The following is a 21,179-nucleotide window of genomic DNA, read 5'->3' on the forward strand; positions in this document are numbered from 1 at the left end:
AGCCGGAACAAAAGCAGAGGGTGGGTATTTATTTTTTTTTTCTCCCCCCCTTCTTTTTTTTTTTTTTCCTCCCGCAAACCCACTTGGTGCTACTTTAGCAACGCAAGATGCATTTTTCATACAGCCACCGCGGCCTGGTTCTGTCAAGCTCCATTTCTTCTCAGAAGCTCTTTAAAGGGGAAAAAAAAAAAAAATAGAAGCCACGGATGGCCAATTGCTCTTAGTTGTCGGGTTATTTTTTGCCGTCACCCCCCCCTTTTTAAAAAAATTATTATTATTTTTATATCTGCTTAATTATGTCTCGGCGCGGAGAGCACCGGGGAGGCTGGCTGGAGCCGGGCTGCCCTGTGCTGCCATAGCTGCGTCCCTCTTTGTTTTAATAAACATGATCTATTTTATTTCCCCCCCCCCCGTCCTCCCCCCTAACTTTGCCAACTCAGGGGGAATAATAGCTCCAAGCTGGAGGGAAATCGATTAAAAAATGGATAACCGGCACTTCCCAAGCTGTAGCAAGGAAAAAAAAAAAAAAAAAAACAAAACACAACAGTTCAGGGAAAAAAAAAAAAAAAAAAGAAAGAGGAGGAGGGGAAGAGAAAAGCCTTAAATGGTCCCTGGAGCTACGGCTCTGCCCCCGCGGGCTGGGCCCGGGCCCGGATCCGGGCCCGGGGCAGCGGCTCCCGCAGCGCCCCGGGGCTCCGCTCCCCTCCGCGCACTTTCCGCGCTCGTAGCGGTTTCACTCACTTACTGCCAGGCGCCTGGCTGGTGTACGGTGGGAAAACAGGGGAGGGAGGGAGGGAGGGGGCACGGGCCGTTTCTGTACATGATCTTCAGCTCCAGAGCTGTGGACCTGGAGTCCCTTCGCTTTTTGTCCTTTTAAATTATATATACGTATATGTATATATTACCCGCCACTAGCAGGGAAGATAATTTTCTGCCCCCTCCTTTTCACTCCCAATTTTCCTCTACATTTAAAGGAGAATTACTTTTTTAAATCTTCTTCTTCTTCTTCTTCTTTTTTTTTTTTTTTTTTTTTTTTAACGGTTTTTAGATATTGTTGCAGGGAGAAGAACTTATTTCAAAACATTCTCATGAACTTACAACCAATATTGCCTCCATATGGTTGGCCTTTCAAAATTGAATCCCCTTCTTTGAAACATGCAAGAGAGATTTTTTCTAAAGCTACCAAAACTCTAAACTCCTTAAGAACAAAAAACTAACAGATAATTCAATTGCTTTTATCTTTTTTTTTTTTTTTTGGTGCTGCTTTGAAACTTTTACTATTCCTGATAGAGCCTTTAAAGCTGCGTCAAAATACTGCTTTTAAAACTTACTGTGGTTACTCGCATCAGATGTAAACCGTGTATTTTTTAACCTCGTTTTCTCTCCTGATGCAGTTTTACTCTAAATGTTTTGGCTTAGTTCACTTCAGCCCCAATTCCACCCCCGTTCACCAGCCCGAGTGCGCGTTACCTTGCACAGTGTCTCGACAAATTGATTTATTTGCACTTTTATATTTTCATTATCTCGTCCATCCTTTACTTGCAGCTGTCCGGGGTGGGGCGAGAAAAAGCTTTATTTTTATTTATTTTTTTTTTCCGTAGGGGTGCGAGAGGTTGAATTTTCTTTGAAAATGGGGTTGTATAAGGGGGTCTGGCATATCGGTGGCTTTTGCCTGGTCGAAGCTGGAGTGGGGTGAAAGCTCCCCATTCCCTGGGAGGAAAGTGGGGACTTTCACCCCCCTCGGCCGCAGCGAGCCCGGAGGAATTGGAGGTGTTCAAGGCTCGGGGGAGGCTCTGCCCCCACCTCCCCACCTCGGACCTCCGACCTCTAGAGTCACTTGTGTGATGAGTTGGCCGGGCCACGGCCCCCCGGTGCCTTGCTCCCTGTGTCCTGCCAGACAGACCTAAAATACGCTGTTTACCTTTTCCAAAAGATGCATTTAATAATACCGCCTCCCCCTTCCCCTCCCTCTCCACCCCCCTACCCCCCCCCCCCCAAATCCTATCATCCCTTGCGGGCTGCGATAATAAATAAAAGTCTTTATTTCTCCCTCTCCCAAAGTTAAAGGGCCTTGTTCCCTCCCCGGGCAGCTGAAAGTGAGTTGCGGGCAGCGCGGGTTTGTCGGGCAGCCCTGTCTAGCGCTAAGGCTCGCTCCCCATTACATATGTATGGATATATATATTTTATTAAACGTCAGCATTGACTTATGCGTCTCTTATCTCTGCTCTCTCCCCGATGTGTGCCTGCAGTGGGGGATTCAGCGAAGGAAGCTCGTAACATGGCGGATAGCGAGGAAGGCTTTGGGCTCCCGACCACGCCGGCTGACTCGGAGGCCAAAGAGCTCCAGGCTGAAGCCAAGCAGGACGCTCAGCTGGGGGCCACCAGCAAGTCCCCCACCTCGCCCCAAGCAGCCTTCACCCAGCAGGTAAGGACCCACGCTCCTCTTTCTCTCCCCCTCGCTCTTTATTTTTCCCTTTTCTCTGCCTTTTCCCCCCCAAATATCAGCTCAGCTGGGTGGCTGCTGCAGCTCTGGGCGGTGCTGAGTCGTTTTAGGCCCCACGGGAGTGAAAAGTCTCACCTGATTGTGGGCCTCATCCTGCTGTAGTGTTATTTGGGTTCTTGTTCGAGCGCTAAACCTGCGGGGAGGTGCATGCGTGAATGTTGGGGTGCGTGGAGGGGGACGCACGGAAAAGCACCCAAAATACGGGTGAGAGGCAGCCGCTCCTGCAGCGGCAGACGCAGACCCATAGGAGTCCACGCGTGAGCATACAAACGCACACGCGAACACACACCCAGCCAGCTACACGTGCGTGTATGTATTTGCTAAGGACCTAAGGACGCCCGTGCGTGTTTGTGTAGGTATGAATATATATATGTGCCCCCCTCGCACACCAGGGCGTACCCACGCACACGCAGATCCAGCCGCAGGGGTGCGCACACAGCTCTGCCCACACCCGCGCAATGGACCCCGGGTGTCACGCGTGGGCACCCCCGTAGCGACCCCGGGGCCAGGCACGCCCTGGGGTGCCCCTCATAACCCCCTCCATCAGGCCTCGCCCCCCACCCCGGGCGCCGCGTGTTGCCGGGACACGCGTGGGCTCCCACGCGAGACCCGCAGGCCGCAGGTCCCGGCGGACCGAGGCGCTGCCGAGGCGAGCAGGCCGAGGCGGCAGCGGGCCAGGCCACCCCTCGGCTTCTCCTTCTCCGTCGCCGGGGCCTTCCCCGCCCGGGCCGGGCGGTACTGGGAGCCGGCCCCGGCCCCAGCCGGCTCGGGGCAGCCCCGGGGCGAGGCGGGGGGGAAGGCGGGGAGAGGGGCTTTTCCACCGAGATCGTCTCGCCTTTAGCGGCTGCCGAGCCCCTCCGGAGAGCCCCGCTTACCCCCCTGGCAGGTAAACCCTCGGGGGGAAGCCTTCTCCCGCCGTGGATGCTGCCCACGGGGGTGCGGGCAGGAGGCACGGCGGGTCCCGATGCGGGCAACGGGTACCGGTCCCGGGCTTGCCCTGGGACTCGGGGCCACCGTGTGCATTTGGAAACCGCCCCCCCCATCCCGCGCCGAAGCGTTTGGCGGGGCGCTTCGGCTTCATTTTCAGCGGGGAGAAGGTGTGCTTGGATTAGGGGGTGCCACTGTGCCTCCCACCCCGCTGTGGGGGGATATGTTGTCCCCGTGGTGGCATCTGCGGTGCCAGGCGTGGGGTTCCTGGGGGCCGGCCGAGAGCAGCCCCGGTGGGGTGCGGGCTGGGGGTGAACGAAACGAGCGAGCGAGGGGAGCAGAGCTGACACCCCACGCTCCTCCAGCCCGCAGAGAGGAGCGGGTGGGTGTAAATCACTCATCGGAGGCGCGTAAATCTCCTCCGGCTGGTTCCTGGGGCAGCTGGGCCGGGGCGCTGGGGTACTTCTCCCGGCAGTGGGGAGGATGCGGGCTGGGGCTGGCTCCGGGCGATCCCTCCCCCGCCCCCCTCGGCAGCACCGGGGCCCGCAGGGTTCTGCCCCAGCCCCCCCACCTTGAGCAGCATCACCGGGCTCCGGTCTGAAACCCTTTTTCTCCGCGGCTTTGCAAACCCGCAAGCGGCTGGGTTTATCCCGGGAATGCCCCGAGCCCCGGCCCCCATCGCCCGGCCTTTTCCCGCCGAGCTTCCCGCCGGGGCCCCGCCGCCCCCTCCCCGGCTGCCCCCGGCGGGGCTCTCCCCGCCCCACTCGGGGCTGACGGTTTGTACCTTCCTCCCTCGCAGGGCATGGAGGGGATAAAAGTGTTTTTGCACGAACGGGAGCTGTGGCTGAAATTTCACGAAGTGGGGACCGAGATGATCATAACAAAGGCCGGGAGGTAAGAATGTGGGGGGGGAGCGCGTTCCCCTTCGTGTCTGCGTGGTTGAATCTGCCTTGGTTTGTGCGTGTTTGCGGGGGGAATTGCCTACGGGGGAGGGAGGGGGGGGGACGCGTGTTCACACAGCCACGTGGGTGGGGGTGTGTGTCCGCGGCCGCAGCCCGTCTCTCCCTGACATTGATACGGTCACGTCTCTCGTGTGCGAGGCCCACCCGTGTGCGTGTCTGTGTCCGTGTGTGCCCCGGCCCCGGCAGCACCCGCAGAGCCCTGCCCGGCGGTGCCCGGGGCGGCCGTGCGGAGAGCCCTCCCCGCGAGGATATAGTCGGAAGAAATTGTTTCTTCTGGCTTCTTTCTTAACCAGAACAGTTGGATCGTTAATCCCAATTTCAGGCCTTTGGAAACTTTCCAGGCGAACGCGAGTTGCAACCACTTGGCCAAAACCTAACCTTGTTTAGAGCAGCTTGCTGGGCGGTTTCGTCATTATATTATTGTTATTATTATTATTATTAATATTAATTAAAGGCCCTTCTGCAATTTTGTAATGCCTTGCGCTGTTTACAGAAGTTCCTTATTTATTTTGCGCGCGCTGAGGCGAATACACCCAGAACACCCACGCCACCCCATTGAAAAGTATATGTGGTCTTAAGCTACTGTTTATATACTGATAGCAAAGCTGTTTAGATGCATAGATAGATGTGTCCGCAAATAAATAGCATGCGGATCTAACTGCGTCCAGATACACATTTCTGGATGTGTGTGTCTGCGTGGGTGTGTAGAAAAATATACAGCCTCGCAAATCCAACTTTATTGGGACTGCGCGTAATCGATTCCATGACCGGCTTAGTAAACCTGATCCATAGATATTTATATGTGTACGCGTGTGTATTCGAGTGCCTTTGAGGCGATTTAACATTACTCTTAATGTGTTGGAGGACTGTTAAATTGAAGAGTGCCTAAGCCAGCCGAGACCCAGTAAAATAGTCTCTTCAGTCCCATCGGCAAACTGGGGGCAGCCCGAGAGAGGCTCTTTTCGTTGTGATTTTAAATTAAAATCCTCGGAGGAAGAGGGGAAAAACCCCCTCCACGCGTAGAAATAGTAGTAGTTTTAGATTGCAAGGGCACAACGATCAACGCAGAGTCAAACTTTCATTTTGCTCTGTCATCTGGTATTTGTTGTGGTCTTCCAAAATTTGCCTGAAGAGGGAGGAAAAAAAAAATAGAGCTGGGTGTATAAAGTTTTGGCGAAGAGATCTGTTTCACGGCTCGCCTTCCCCTTGAACCTCGATGTTGCTGGAAAAATCGGTTTTCAAGAAGAGTCTTGTGTCCAAAGGGACGTACTACAAAGGAGGGAGGGGGCGGATGTATGGGGAGAAGCTGCTGGGGGCCGGGGTCCTGCCGACCCCCGCAGCCCGATGCCGGGACACGGGCTGGGGGAGTGGAGGGACCTCCCGAAAAACCCGAGTTCACAGGAGAAAAAAAAAAAAAAAAAAAGCAGCGCACGGAGGGGAGACATAAACCACCTTGCAGAAATTTCAAACAAAAAATCGCAGTGGATAGAAACCTCATCTGGAGAGCAATAAAAGAGACATTTACAGTGCAGGGACTTCAGGGAGATGCGGAATAGGTTTCCTTATTTATATAATTCCCCGTATTTATCGTTGGAGAAGTCCCTGTTCTTGCTGGTCAGGTGTTTTCGATGGTTACAGATCATTCTTCAGGTGGAATTCTTCTCCCTTAAAACGTTGAAGCTAAATTCTCGCTTTCTTGGTAGTTTGCCCCCTCCCCTCCATTTTTTTTACAACTGAATTAAAACCCAACCCAGATTCCCTATCGTAGAGATAAGAGCCCGAGCCTCGGAGAAGAGTGCAGTATTTTTAGAGGTGTGGGGTTTTTGTTTATGCGTGTTTTAAGTCCAGGGATACATTTTCATCTGCTTTATTTTTAAATATTTGGAAAGCTCAAATTAAAATAACATCAGTGTTTTAAGTCCCTGCGTCGCAGTAATGGAAAATATTTCGAAAAGCCCCTGTCTTCAGTGTGTACCCGAGTGTTTCCAAGGATTTGTCAGGTGTGTTTGCTGATGTCTCTGTACGCGCGTACGGCTGCACACAGATTTGGTGTTACACCTGAGCGCGTGGAGGGGTTTTTTGATATCTGCACACAGAGCCGTTAATACACATGGGGGGTGGTTGAAATAGACGTATTTTAAATACATATATTTATAGAAATAGATATATTTTTACTTTGGCAAATGTCCTCTGCTGTTCCAGCGGCTTCTGTATAGAGGGAAGTAATTGTGCTTTCAAAAGTTCTTACCATCAGATTTGCTCAAAGAAGGGGGAGTCGAAGCCTTGGCGAAACAAATAATAATAAAAATACGAATAGACGAGCAGGCACAAGAGTAGGTGAATAAATAACCCCACCAGCCTCGTAATTGTGATTCTGCCTTGATAAACCACCCGTTTCGCCTCAGCTGGGACCCAGGGCGGGACCCAGCGGCACCCACACATCTCCCCCACCCCAGGGGACGGGTGCACCCCTCCTCTGCCCGGGCCTTTCGGGAAGGTCCTTCTGAGAGTGTGGCGTTGCCCTTTTGTTAAGTGACACCCCCCCATCTCCTCCTCGCAAACACACACGCGGAACCACCTTGGAAAACTTTCCCTTCTCCGCTTTTATACTCATGTACTTTTATTTTTCTTTTTTTATAGGCGTATGTTCCCCAGTTACAAAGTGAAGGTCACTGGACTTAATCCAAAAACTAAGTACATACTGTTGATGGATATTGTACCAGCGGATGACCACAGATACAAATTTGCAGATAATAAATGGTATGCACGCGTGGGGGAAAGGGCAGGGAGAGGAGCTTCGCGTCGGGCTTTCTGGGCTGGCCAAACCTGGGCGGCACAGGTTGGGGGGTACCCTCGAACCAGAGGTTCATCCTTCTTTTTCCCCTGCAAAAGAGAAATGTTGGGCTGCAGGGGCTTCACCCGAGCCCCTCGGGATGGTCCCACGGTCCGTGGGAGAGAAATACATCAAAAAAAAAAAAAAAAAGATAAAAAGTCTGTCGCAATTAGCTAGCGATAACTGTAATCCTGTTTGGCGATGAGATTATTGGCTATTGTGGAGCTGACAGTTTAATTGTATTAAGGAACGGAATATCTCCGGGCAGGAAAATCTTTAAGGGTTGGTACACGGTCCATCCTTTGCTCCTGGCTTGGATGCCGGTAATTAGGGAGGGGGCAAGGATGGGGTTAAACGGGGAAACAGCGAGAGCCATCTCCGACGGGAAAGGTGCCAAAGAGCTCCATTAATTCCCCCCGCGGTGTTTGTAAATGCCTTTTCTCCCCAAGCACGGCGTGACTGTCCGGCACAGCGCTGCCCCCTCGTCCGAGTGGGAGGGAGCCCACGGGAGGGGATGGCTGGGGGAGCAGGAGCCCACGGGAGAGCCCCCTCCGCCTGGAACTCAGTGCCTGTGTCCCCACGCAGGTCGGTGACGGGGAAGGCAGAGCCGGCCATGCCCGGGCGGCTCTACGTGCACCCCGACTCCCCGGCCACGGGCGCCCACTGGATGAGGCAGCTGGTTTCCTTCCAGAAGCTCAAACTCACCAACAACCACCTCGACCCCTTCGGACATGTAAGTATCGGGGGCCCCACGCGTGCTCACAGCCCGCGTGTGTTCTCCCCCACCGCTGCCAGCGCCACCAAGGTCATGGTGATGTCACCCACCACCAAATCCGCTGTGTTGGCGGGGTGGTGTTTTCTTCCCTGAGAGGGTGGGATGAACCCCAATGAAGCACCCCCCAAAATGGAAGCATAAACCTTAAAAATGGGTTATGTCGCAGCACCACGTGGGAATTGATTACAGACTCCTGGGGGCTGGAGTTCGCGAGTGGGCAAAACTCGTCCAGCTTAATTGAGTATTTCGCTGCCTGGTTTTAATATCATGGGGACTCTTGGAGTGTTAAGATCTGCTCGCTGCCTCCGTGAATTTGGCTAACAGGTAAAATCAATCAGGCATAATTATTCGAGGAAATAGGACCTAAAACCATGTGGATCCCTCGATGCAAAAAAATTGCAACAATAATTAAAGACAATAAAAAAAATAATATTGAAATCCCGCTACAGCTTCTTGGACATAAAAAGGTCTTTGCTAGACTCGTGGGGCCGTGAAAGCTTGTGTGAATTCTGCAGCCAGAAACAGCCCTCCTTCGAAGGTCTCCAAAGATGCGTGTTCCTCTGAGCACATATATAACTACATGTATGAATAATATAGATCTCTCTATAAAAATATATATATAATTACTTAAGCGTGTATGCGAATCCAGATCCCGCCATCCCTTTCCAAGAGCGTATTTTTCTCCAGTCTCGTTTCAACACTTCAGTTGCATTTTTTTTTTCCAAGTTTGTTTTTTTTTTTTTTTTTCCTTCGCTTTTTAATGATAAATCTTGTGCTATTAAATCCTCGCCCACATGGTCTCTAAGAATTGAGTGGGGGGTTGCCGAGGAGAGCTGCCAGACAAGTCCCCAGCCCACCCCAATGCTGAGCATCTTTTTAGGAGCTCTCTTTTCCCCCTCCAGCTGGGGGCTTGATTCTTTTTTTTTTTTCATAATTTTTATTTTATTTTATTTTTGCCTTGAGCTGGTGGCAAAGCAGTTTGCAAGCGCTGCTTTCCAGGGATCAGGTCCTTCTCCCCCCCAGCCCCGGGAAGAGGGAGGGGAGAGCGGGCGCTCCGCAGCGGCGCAGCCGGGGGGACCTCTCCGACCCCCCGGGCTGGTTTTGGGGAGCAGTCCCAGAAGGGGATCCGGCCCGGGGGGACGGGGCCAGGCATCCCCCGCTGCGAACAGGCGGCTCTGGGGAAAAGCCCCTCTAAACAAACCGAAGGCGCTGAGGGGACAATAAGGGACTTCAGAGGAGGAGCTGCACCAGGAGTCTCTCAATTAGAGTCGCTGTAATGAAATTAAAAACCATTAGATCGTTCACCGTTGATGTCTACGACTTTCCTGGATGTCAAAGCAATTTGCTTAAACCCCCGGGACGGGGGAGGCGGCGGCGGGGCGCGCTGCGTCTCTCTGTCGCCAGGGTCCGGCAGTCATTATCGTGACCGAGCGGCCCCCCGCCGCCCCCCCCGCCCCCTTCCCCCGAGATTAACCCGGTACCGAGCAGGGACCGCTTTTTATCTTGAACACAGCGCGTTCCCCGCCACCCTCCTCTCCCATCCTCTGCGGGTGGCTGGCGGGGGGGCACACCAAATCCCTCCTGCCCTCCACTTCCCTCCCCGCTCTTGCCTCTTTGCCCTCCTTGGCGGGGGGGGCTTGAGATGCCTGGGCCGTCGTGGTGGTGAGCTGGAGGTTTTAGGGGGGTGGGGTGAGGCTGTGAAGGTCCTGGAAAGGTGGGAAGCCCCCACCAGCAGCCGGTCCAGGATGCCCAACACGTGTTGGGGGAGCAGCTCCGGCCCCCCCCGAGGGTCTGGGGGTACAGCAGCATAGCCCAGGGCTGGTGGCGGGGAGCAGCGGGTAAGGAGGCACCTTCCACAGCATCGCCCGGCCCTGACGTGCTCCTTGGTTGCGGGGGGCGATTTTCTTGAGAGATGTGCCCCCCCCCGCCCAGCACCTATGTCAGCCCTTCTGGGGGAGCCCTGAAGAGGGAGAAAATGTTGGGGAAGGGAAGGCGAGGACCTACGGGCCCCTCTCGTCCTCCTCTTCCTCATCTCCCCCTCCTAGGGCAGCGGGGGGGTGCGCCGCGCTATGCCCCCTCCATTCCCACGGGATGTCCTCTCCTTCTCCCCTTGCCCAGATCATCCTGAACTCCATGCACAAATACCAGCCCCGGCTCCACATCGTGAAAGCGGACGAGAACAACGGCTTTGGCTCCAAGAACACCGCCTTCTGCACCCACGTCTTCCCGGAGACCGCCTTCATCGCCGTCACCTCCTACCAAAACCACAAGGTGAGCGGCTGGGCCGGCCCTCGCACCGGCCCGCCGCGTCCCCGGCCTCCCCTCCTCCCGCCGCTCCTTCGGAGGTCCTCGGCTCCCCTTTACCCTTCTCCTTCCTCCCCCCCCCCTCCTCCCCCCCCTTTTTCTTTTTCCCCTTCTCCTCCTTTTTCTTTTTCACCCTCCTTCTCCTTTTTCTTCCCCCCTTCTCCTTTTTTTTTTCCCCTTCTCCTTTTTTTTTTCCCCTTCTCCTTTTTTTTTTCCCCTTCTCCTTTTTTTTTTCCCCTTCTCCTTTTTTTTTTCCCCTTCTCCTTTTTTTTTTTCCCCTTCTTTTTTTTTTCCCCTTCTCCTTTTTTTTTTCCCTTCTCCTTTTTTTTTCCCTTCTCCTTTTTTTTTCCCTTCTCCTTTTTTTTTTCCCTTCTCCTTTTTTTTTTCCCCTTCTCCTTTTTTTTTCCCTTCTCCTTTTTTTTTTCCTTCTCCTTTTTTTTTCCCCTTCTCCTTTTTTTTTTTTTCCCTTCTCCTTTTTGCTTTTTTCTCCCCCTTCTCCTTTTTGTTTTTTTTTTTTTTTCCCCCTTTTCCTTTCCTCTCACCACACACCCATCCTATCCCCTGTTATTCCTGGCGACACATACAAAGCATCTAAAGACGGGGCTTAGCGCGAGCCGAGGGGGAATTAGCTCAACAGGATGGTTTGCTCAGAGAGGAGACAACCAACCGAGGAAGTTGGCTTTATCTTCTCTCCTCTCCCCATCGGTCAAAGGCTTGTAATCTGGAGAAGGGAGCCCGGCGCTCCCCTCCGCGGCCGGGGGGCTGATAACCCGGGCTGGCTGCGCTCCGGCCCTTTGTTTGGGACAGGGCTCCTTCCTCGGGCAGCCCTGTGGGGAGGTCGGCAGGGGGCTGTGGGGTTGGCAGCGAGGAGGCCCTGGAAGGAAAGGGAGGCTCTGCGCCTGAAATCAGTTCCCTGCCTGCCCAAGCAAAACAAAGCAAAAAAAATAATATTCTTAAATAAGGTTTTCTTGGGGTACTGCTGGGCAGACACATGTGGGTTCCCGCTGCTGTCCCCCTCTGCTTGCCCACCCGGGAGGACCCCGCTGCTGGGCTGCTGCCCTCTTGACTTCCCCTGCTCTGCTTTTGGGCTTCCCCACCCAGCGAGGCCAGAGGAGGAGGAGGAAGGCACAGGGCTGGGGAGGAAGGCTCAGGGCTGGGGTAGTTCCCAGCAGATGTATTAGGGATGCCTTTCACCAGCTGCCCCTCATCGCTGTCTGCAGTGACAGTGCCCTGCAGTCTAGGGCAGACCCCTATGAAATGCCAATTTTCCTCCAGAATAAGAGAAAATTCCTCCCCCATTTGCATAGACAGTAATTACTACAAACTTTTACTTGTACTTAGGGGCAGGTAGGATGGCTCCTTTGCACTTGACAGTGAAATAATTGTTTTTCAAATGGAGAAAGGTCATTGAACACCCTAGAAAAATCCTGGATGCTTTCCTGGAGATGTAAATAGGAAGCTCCTAAACCTGCACAGAATGATTGTGTTTCCTTCGCCCATCAGTTGTCAAGGGAGACACAGAGAGCAGAGGTAGGCTGGAGAAGAAAGACTGTTTCACCGTAACTAGGAAGAAAAGAAAACACTTCCCTGCCCTTTAAATAGGAGCTGTTGGCACAACCAGGACAAGCAAACTGAATCCAAATTGAGTACTCGCCAAATTATGCCTTAAATTATAACTCCACTGTGGATGCTATAAAATCAAGTTTAACTTCTGCTTGATGGATTCGGAGAAAGAATATAATATTAATAGAACTGGGAGTTAATAAAACAGGACACACTGCTTGCTTTAAAGGCATTTCCCTGTAAGAAAACAGACATGAATTTAACTGCTTTCCTTTGAAGAAAAATAGGACTGTTTTATAGAAAAAGAAATTATCATGCAAATAAAACAAAAGCAAAGCAGAAACATGTAAGTACAGTAGTTTGGGAAAACTGCCATATTAGGAGGAGCAGGAATATTTGATTGTAAATCAACAACATCTGGTTGATAAGAAACGACATCTGCGTATCTGTCTCTGTCAAAACATACGCACTGACAAACGCATGGATCCCTACAGACACACACACGCTCGCATCCCAGCAGACACATGCACCCGCACGCAGACACCACTACATATTTTACACACACCCCTACACATTTTACATACACTTACATCCCTCCCCCCCCAACACACACATTCCTCTTGTTGCTGCACCAAATCATTGGGGGAACAAATAAAGAGTGGCTGTAGCCCCAAGATAAAGACCCAATTGAGAAAGATAGAGCCATAAAAATAAACCAGGGAATGATCTACCCTAAATGGCATCTCCCTCCAGGGAAGGGAATAAAATCTGTAGCTTGCCCCAGTACAGATGGAGAATAATATCGGGGCTGAGGCGGCGCGCAGCTGGTGCTGTTTCAGATGCTGGCTGTGTGCAAGGAGTACGTCCTTCAGCTGAGTCAAGTGGCAAGTGGGGTCTTTTCCGCAGGCAGAAACCTGAGTTCAGCTTTCACAGCTGACATGTTGCTTGGCAAAATGTATTTTCACATGGCAATGCAGCCTGCATTTCCCATTGCCATAAACAACCGCAATCCCACCGATCTCTGTCTGTCTGCATCGAGCTCCCCAAGGAGGGTCTATCTGTCCTTCTCCTTGTCTCTTTGTCAGTGCGCTACCTATTTTTTCCCATTTACAGCCATCTCTCTCTCACTTCCACCCATCACCTGTAGCGTATCATTCATGCAAACTTTCCTTTCTGCACAATCACACGCAATTTGTATATTTTACACATAGTTTTTATACACTCTTGTATTTTACACATACACGCACATATATACACAAATTTATACGTGCGTGTGTTTTATGTTTGAAGAGCTATGTTATAGGTGGGGACTATACTACAATATTAATTGTATGACTTGTCCACAAATGCATTTGTGTCTATGCTTACACAGCTTATAGAAATACCTGCCTAATTTCAGATCCGTCAATTTATTTCAATAGCACAGCTGCAATCCCAATGTAGGGCTTGTGCTTATTTCCCCTGATATTTTAGACAGCCTGAAAAGATATTTAAGCACACTGGGATCTCCCCTTCCCCAGCCCTACTCCCCAAAAGGAGGCTTAAGCTACGAAGAAAGTTTTGGTAAAGTTTTCAGTGTGCTTGTCAGCAACTCGGCTGACCACCTCCCCCCTCTCTGCAACCCTGAAAAAATACCCCAGAAATATTGAGGTGTTAAAATAGGTCACATGCACATTTCATTTCCTTGCCATTTACACAATGGGTGCTTGCAATCAGGTTGATTCCCAAATATTAACTTCCCCTGCAGTTAAGTACCATTTTGCTGTAGCTTAAATCATTGTGTTACTAGCTTGTATTTATTAGGTACTAGCTCTCTGCTTAGGACCAGGAAATGAACCCTAATAGACAGAAATAATTAAGGTTCTGCCCTCTTGAGGGTTCTTTCAAAAGCAAGAATTCACAACAATTATTCTCATTAATTTTTACAACCTACTTTCCCCGTTAGCTGGATTTGGGCTTTATATTGGTTTCTCCCCCTCAGGATATCCGGTTTTATGCATTTTTTTTTTTTTCCCTAAGATATTTAACATTCTTGGTAGCCCAAATTTTTTTAAGGAAATGTTAGCCCCAGCTGGGATGCTATAGGCACCCAGAAATGCTAGGTGCACCATAGCAAAGCAGAGGACCAGGAAAGGGCCTGGCTGAAGACTAATCTGATGCACTCCCAGAGAGCTAGTGGGTATAGAGAAACATGCTGGTGAGCTTTCTGAATATATAGGTTCATCCCATCCCAGAAAGACCTCTGTACTAAAAGAGTGCTGTTAAGCTGGCCAAGTCAAGTGGTGTTCCATCCTGCCAAGTTTTGGAGAGCTGCCTGTGTGGCTCTCCTCTGAGCATGGTGGCCTTTTGCCGCTCTGTTGAGGCATCTCACAGGGTTGTGTAGGTGTAGCTGCTGCTGGAGGTGGGCAGGTCCCTGCGCTCGGTATGTTTTGCCCTGACAGTTCAGTTCTCCTTGTCTTTGGTTGCAGGTAGCCACCTCCATCACTTCAGTAGAGGCCAATGTGGTGGCCTGGCTGGCATCCCAGGCAGTGCCTCCATGCAGAGACTGGATCTAGTTCAGTCCCCCAAAGCAGCATTGTAGGGTTGTGTCCCCCGGCCTCTCCCTGCCCAGCCTGGGGCCATTAGCCCTGTGTCTTGCCACCTCCAGGGCAAGAAGGGGCAACCTCTCTCCTTACTCAGGGCAGGCCCTTCTCCAAAGGAGGGTTCTCCAAAGGGGGGTTCCCCAAGCACTGAGAGAGGCAGGGCTCCCTGGGGTTAGGTGAAGCTCTTTTTTGTCTCCAGGACTGGTGGCTTCTGTGCAGCCCTTGGTCGCTCAGGGACAGCAGTCATCCTTTCTCCTCTCACTGTGACCCTCTCTGGGGCTTCTTACATCTCTTCTCTCAAATGCTTAGTCCCGTTCCAGGCTTCAGTGGGAGAGTGTTGCCTTCAAGAGGTCTTGTGAACTTCACAACCGGTGTCTGAACCAGCCCTGTCTCTCTTCACCCCTTTGTCCTCGGTCTTGTCCCTGCTTCCCTGCCAGCCCCGAGACAGGGTGCTCAGCCAGTCCCAAGCCCCCATGCCACTCATTTTCATCCTCAATCCAGACCCCTCACCAAGCTCTGCAAAGATACTACGTCTTTCTCTAGCCTCACTCCTGCCTCCCAACCCAGCTCCTTCCCCCTGCACCCAACACTGTGCAAGGTCTGTCTCTTCTCATCCTATGCTCTTGTCTTCCAGTTCAGCCAGCAGCCTCCTCAATGAGCCCTTCTGTCTTGCACCAGTACCACCGACCAGCCACTGGTTCTTAGTCCCTCCCATTTCCTTCACTGGCTTCTGGGTTCTGCATGTCCTCCCCCCTGTCAGCAGCCCTCCCTTCCCCTGGCCTTTACTTCAGGCTCTGAGTCCCAGCTCCCCATCCAGCTCCTCTGTTTGGCTCAGCCACACGTACATAGTCTCAGCAGGCACCTTGTCTTAATCTATTTCTTTCCTTCCCACTTCTCTGGTTTGGCTTCCTCCTCCATGCTGACTTGGTTTTCACCTGGGGTATGTGAGAGTGTAAAAGAAAAAGGCTCTGTGCTTTCAAGCCTGAAGCCCAGCCTCCCAGTTACTCCCATCACAGTCAGCCGCAGTGGTGACAGGGATGGTCCTGACGTATCTCAGATATGTTAAGCAGAACCACGGTCATCTGCACGGCAGGGACAGCACGTATCCCCACAGCATGAGAAGGTCCATGCATGCTCAGCTCAAGGGTAATTGCCTCAACCTCTCCATCACTAAATGGGGTAAGCTGAATGGTAATTTTTTTTCCAACTCAGGCTTTTAAGTGGTTCAAGAGATGTTCACAAGAAGAGAGCTTGGAAACTAAGGATCCCATCCCTTGTAGAACGTGAAGTCCCTTTTCCAGTATGCCCAGCCTTTGGGACAGTTTCAGAAGAGCCTCCAGAAGAGCCCAAGAGGGTCAGGGTGGTGTGTTTTCCCCTAGCTGAAGTGCTCAAACAAAAGTGGGACCTGTTGGGTTGATAGCAAAATAAGTAAATAAAACGGACCACAGGGCATATACCTGGTGTGGAACATTTCAGCCCTAACAAAGTTTTCTAAAGTTATAAAAAATTGAGAAAAAAATCTTATTATGGCAAGTGCTTGACAAAAAGTAATACTGAGTGGTAGTTTTGACCCTGGCCATAGCAATATTCATGAGCTTGTAGACACACATACCCATATAAATACCTGGCCATGAAAAAAAAAAAAAAAAGTGAAACATCTTTCCTGGACCTAACTAGATGCAAAGCTAAATTTTATCATGCTGGAGCTAAAGATGTCATTGGAAATGTCTCATCAGAAGTGCTTTGTGATCAGTTAGCCCAGAGAAAAGAGTGCAGAGGAGCGGCGCTGAGATTTCATTGGGAACTGTCACTTCCTGTTGAAGTGAAGATGAACCCATAGGTCAGACAAGCCCCGAAAAGTGTAAATCTGGGAGTCTTCACCCTGGAAAGCTCTCGACTCAGAAGGGTCTGCAGCAGCTTTAGAAATCAGTGGTCAGAAGAGAAGTTTGCCATCAATTCCTTTCAGTAACAAATACATAAACAAAGCCCTATAGTTTTATTGAATCTGTGCTATATAATTTAGCCCTGGGCACTCTGTCTTAATGACCTTGCAGGACGTTGTATTTTTTTTATTTTTCATGATGTAACTGTCAATTGACTTTCTGACAGCTTTTTCTTTCCCGCCCCAATGAGTTACAGTCAATTAAACAGTTTTGCTATGGCAAAGTTGATCCAGAAGAAGGTTATTTCCACCCATTCGTTTGCTTTTCCACATCTGAAATAGTTTGTAAGTCAGACAAAAACTAGCCAAACAAAATATCTTCCACGGGCTGTTTTCTAAAGCAGGGATTCACCAACTTTTCTCTCTTTTCTATTTTGTTGTGTACGGTTTTGTTAAATCTGGCTTGGACTCTCCTGGCTTAGTGCTAGGGCTGATGCCATGAGTTATCATCTAGGGAAATTTTGTTCTGAAAGCTCCTGCTGAAATCTATCTGAAGTACACCAAAGAGCTGAGACCCAATTTCAAACCTTCTGTAGTCCCCGGTTTCTAGATGTCTTCAATCTAGCAGATCTTTAATTTTAAGGAGACTGAAGTTAGTCGTGCTTCACTTGAGGCTTTCTGCCACCGACACGTATGTTAATACCTTTGCTTGTAAGAGTGTTCCTGATGTGGGTTAGGGGACTTCTCTACTCATAAAACAACGTATTTGCAAGATTGAGGTCCATAGGATATTTTGTCTGACATTTTGCGGGTGATTAAAGACTTGATTCATCAAACAGGGCATTCATCTGAAGTCCTTAAATTAGGGGCTAGCATGTTGACGACTCCTTCTCTGGTGAATGGAGAGTGTGGGGGACCTGTGACGGCAGTGCTACCCACCTCAGAGCCCCAGTGCCCTCTGGCAGTCCTCATCTCCCTCCATTGATTCCAGCAGGAATGCTGGGAGACGAGGTTCCCAGTGCAGGCGCCTTGGTTAAAATGCCTTCGGTTAGGTTGGGATGAATCTGGCCCTTTGTACATTTGTGTGCTGGTGCCAATACTGTAAATCCTCACTCAGTGAAGGACTTCACTTATGCAAGCAAATATTGCCATTGGGTTCGGCAAGTGAGGACAACTCGTACATTTAGTGTGCTTCAGAATGCAAATTGCATAGAAACATTCAAAAAGTTGAATAATGCCTATTATTCATTATAGAAGTGCCACCACCTCTACGGTGGAAACCGATAGGCAGTTTCTTTGCAAAATACACAGCTGGTTGTCTAATGATTCAGGGCTTTTAATTATAAAATGCACCCCTGTTTTACTGCGAGAGAACGGCTCAAATGGCGAATTGGACCAAATAGATTGTTTGTTTACCCTTCTCTTTGAAACCTGAAATGTGTGACAAAAAAAATGCAATGCCCTGTTTATGTACTAAATTAGGTCCTGATTTAATGGGAATGCCCATGGGGACAAGTGTAGCGGTGATGGGGTCTTTGTGTGAGATTTGAGGCTGAATTAGGCAAAGATGGCAAATAAACAAACAGCCTTTGGAAAAAAATATGCTATAAAATGAGAAAATAGCAAAATAATCTGGTCATGCAGACACCTGGCGGGATTTGCTATTGACACTAGCTGAGCCAGATTTTTCTCTTTGAATTTTGGCAAAGAGGTGGGTCCAGTAGTGTGTGCTTGACTTGGTGAACATGAACCTCTCTCTGTTCTCCCACCATTAATCTCAAGCTCTTTCCTTCCCATTGGCCAACTTTCAATAGGAAGGAAGGACGGTGCTTCCATAAAATGTGGAGAGCTCATGAAGTTCCTCCAGTGGCAAACACAGAGTTGTCTCTCCTCCTGGACAAGTGCAAGCAGCTCTCCTGGCTGAGGGCTCGTACTGCCAGGCAGCGATGGAGAAAGCAAAGAAGGGGAACTGTTGCCTCTTATGCCTGAATATTAGGGCATTGCAACTAGATGACACTTGATCCAGACTCAGCCCTGCTCTGCAAAGCATTTGCATCAAATTTGGCATGGCAGAGTGAGGTTGTACAAGGTCAGCAGGGCATTTGAGGGTGTTGCTGGTCCACAGTTAATATTTGTTTAAATGACAACCCCTGTCTTGAGAAAACCTACCCACCTAAGCCCTCAGGGAAGGTATGTGAAGGAGAGGATTGCATCTCTTTGAGCAACACAGTTGTTTTTGATAAGGGTGCGTTCTGTGCGGCAGCTGCTTTAAACATTTAACTTAGATGCTGTAAGAGGACCAAAGTTAGGAGTCTGAGGGGAAATCAATCCCAGTAAACTTTAGATGCTGAAGGTAGCCAACTAAGGGAGCAAACTATTCCCTCTTAATTCCTTCTAGGACTGATGGGGAGACAAATATTCCTCCAGGGCATGATGGTCAGAGGTGGAGGTGCCCTTCAAGTACCTTAGGTAGTTAGTCCACGCAGTGTTTACAGGTGTGGGGCGGGTTGGGGAAGGATGTCAGATGCAGAGCACCTGGCGTACATTTGACTGGTCTGAAATACAGAAAGGGTGAGTCTTGCCAGTCTCAGTAAGAAGATCGAGGGTCTGAAAGGTAAGGTTTTGGTCATGACTGCAAGTTGATGAGAAAATGCTTGTTGGCATCAGTGGGATTTGTTCAGGCAGTATGACTGTTGTCCTTAGTTCTCTAGTCAGTGCAGCCCTTTCTGTCCCAACAGCAAAAAGTAAGTAAGTAACTTTAAGAAAGTATATTTCCTCCAGAGACAAATTTGTGTGTGTGCATGCAGTCCCACATGTTAGTTATGGGAGAAGTCTGAGAGAAGCGAGAGCTTGTTGACAGGAGATATTTTTTCAGTGGAGAGATCTAGAGGAAGGCCCATCTGGAGTGGTCAATGCCTGAGCTGAAGGATGACTTGAGCTCCTGAAAGCTGTGTTTTCCCCCACATCCCTATTGGCTTGGGTTTAATAAACAATATCCCTTCTCTCCCAGGCCATGCCTTGGACTTGCGATGAACCCATTACATTTCCTCCCTTTCAGATCACCCAGTTAAAGATTGAGAACAACCCCTTTGCGAAAGGCTTCCGCGGCAGCGATGACATGGAGCTCCACAGGATGTCCAGGATGCAGAGGTAACGCGTGCCTCCTTCATGGGGACCCACTCAGGATCGTGAGAGCCACCTGGGCTTTGCTTTGCATGTCACTTGTGGCTTGAGCTAAGCATGTGCATTTTACGGCAAGCTGTTGAAATGTTGTCAGGATGTGGGGCCAAAATCCAGGACTTCCCACTCCGAGGTGAATGCCTTAACTACTGGGTTACAGAGGTAGGATCTCACTTGTGGGTTGTCCTCTTGGCCGCAGAAACCTTGTATTTCTTTCTGACATGTCCCCATTCAGAGCAACCTCTAGCTTTGTGCTAAACAGATGTCTCTGCGGCTGCAGGTGGGCTTAGACCTGTTTAAAGCAACAAGAGACTTGGACTAGCTCTGACACACTCTGAACATTGGGCTGCTGCAGAAGAGCTGTTGGGGTACTTTTTTCCCCAGGTGGCAGTGCTTTAAAGACAAAGCTCACAGCCTTTTTCTGGAAGCAGGCATGTTAAGGATGCTCCAGATGCCTCTGGAGATCTTGGTGTGGAGACCTGTGTTGTGCTGCTTTCTGGCGTTTGGAGAGTCTTTGGCAGGAGGGGAGTGTTTACCTGGTTGGTTCTGGATGTGCAGAGTAGGAGCATAGATGTGGTTTCAGGTTGAAGGAAGGTATTAGAAAATGTTGGGATCTCCAGGGCCAGGTGGCTGAAGAGGTCTTTTTGAATACCTGTTTTGGATGTAAGTACTTAAGCTGAAAATCAAGCCTAAATCTTGTTTAAAAATCCTGTTTAAAGTCCTTTTCTAAATGTCAGGTACTGCCAGTAATTAACTTCATGCATTTCACTTGGAACTTTGTCCATGTGTCAAGTTGCTTCCTGGTGCAAATGTTTTGCAGGAACATTGCCATACCCATGATTATAGCTGAGGCAGATGTAGATGCTCAATATAGCTTTTTCCATCCAGGAGGACAGGAGCGACTCAGACCCCTTATTCTCTGGGAGCAGCAGAGCTGGCTTTCAGTGGAGGGCTGCAGGGGCCTGCGTTGTGACCTTCTGCTGGGAGGGCTCTCTCCACCGCCTGCCCTGGAGCTGGCTGCCGGTGGTCACTGCAGGCTGGAGTGCAGATGTCAATGCAGATGCAGGAGTCTCTTCTGGTTGCCATAGTTGGTGACCTGAGCATGGCTCTCCATAGCTGTGCAAATTGTGCCAGTGGGCAACAAATAATGCCTGTAATCCTGCAAACGCTTACACTTGTAACTCTACTCAAATGGGCAAATGTACTCCTGTGTACAAACATTTTCAGGCTCGGACCCAGAAAAACATATATGTATATATTTTAATGTATATATAACACTTGCTCTTCTCAATCTAAATCATCTCCATGGTCTTCTGAATGTGCCCTGTGTTCCCTGCCTGCCCTTTCCAACGACAGCACAGATCCTGGCATAATATGTCAATATTTATTTATTTATGGATGCACTACCACTTGAAATAGTTTTTCTCCCCCTCCCTCCCGTGCCAGCCTCCCAATCTCTACTGGAACTTGAGTAACGATGTTCCCCGCACATTTTTGCTGCTAAACTACCCTTTCATTACAGTCAATGGAAAGATTTGAAGGTTTACATTCATCGTGGGGTTTTTTGGAGCAGGAGGGAGGAGGTGAAACAGTGAGGACTATTAGAAGGGCTTCATGCCATATGAAGAGCATGGCATCTAGCCATGCTGAGCTTGTGCTAAAAATTGC

General features: G+C 50.1%; 1 protein-coding gene across 3 annotated transcripts in view; it reads left to right on the forward strand.

Annotated features, from left to right (window-relative positions):
- TBX5 (T-box transcription factor 5) overlaps window positions 1–21,179 on the forward strand; it is a 71,005-nt gene that overhangs the window by 29,633 nt on the left and 20,193 nt on the right. For all 3 annotated transcript variants that reach the window (XM_074887308.1, XM_074887310.1, XM_074887307.1), the window contains exons 2-7: window positions 2,250–2,425; window positions 4,230–4,324; window positions 7,033–7,152; window positions 7,811–7,958; window positions 10,119–10,271; window positions 19,390–19,481. In XM_074887308.1, the coding sequence (XP_074743409.1) occupies window positions 2,279–2,425; window positions 4,230–4,324; window positions 7,033–7,152; window positions 7,811–7,958; window positions 10,119–10,271; window positions 19,390–19,481 (755 nt within the window). In that variant the 5' untranslated portion in view covers window positions 2,250–2,278. The remainder of the gene's footprint in view (window positions 1–2,249; window positions 2,426–4,229; window positions 4,325–7,032; window positions 7,153–7,810; window positions 7,959–10,118; window positions 10,272–19,389; window positions 19,482–21,179) is intronic.

The sequence above is a fragment of the Strix uralensis genome, chromosome 17 (genome assembly GCF_047716275.1).
Source record: "Strix uralensis isolate ZFMK-TIS-50842 chromosome 17, bStrUra1, whole genome shotgun sequence".
NCBI lineage: Eukaryota > Metazoa > Chordata > Aves > Strigiformes > Strigidae > Strix > Strix uralensis.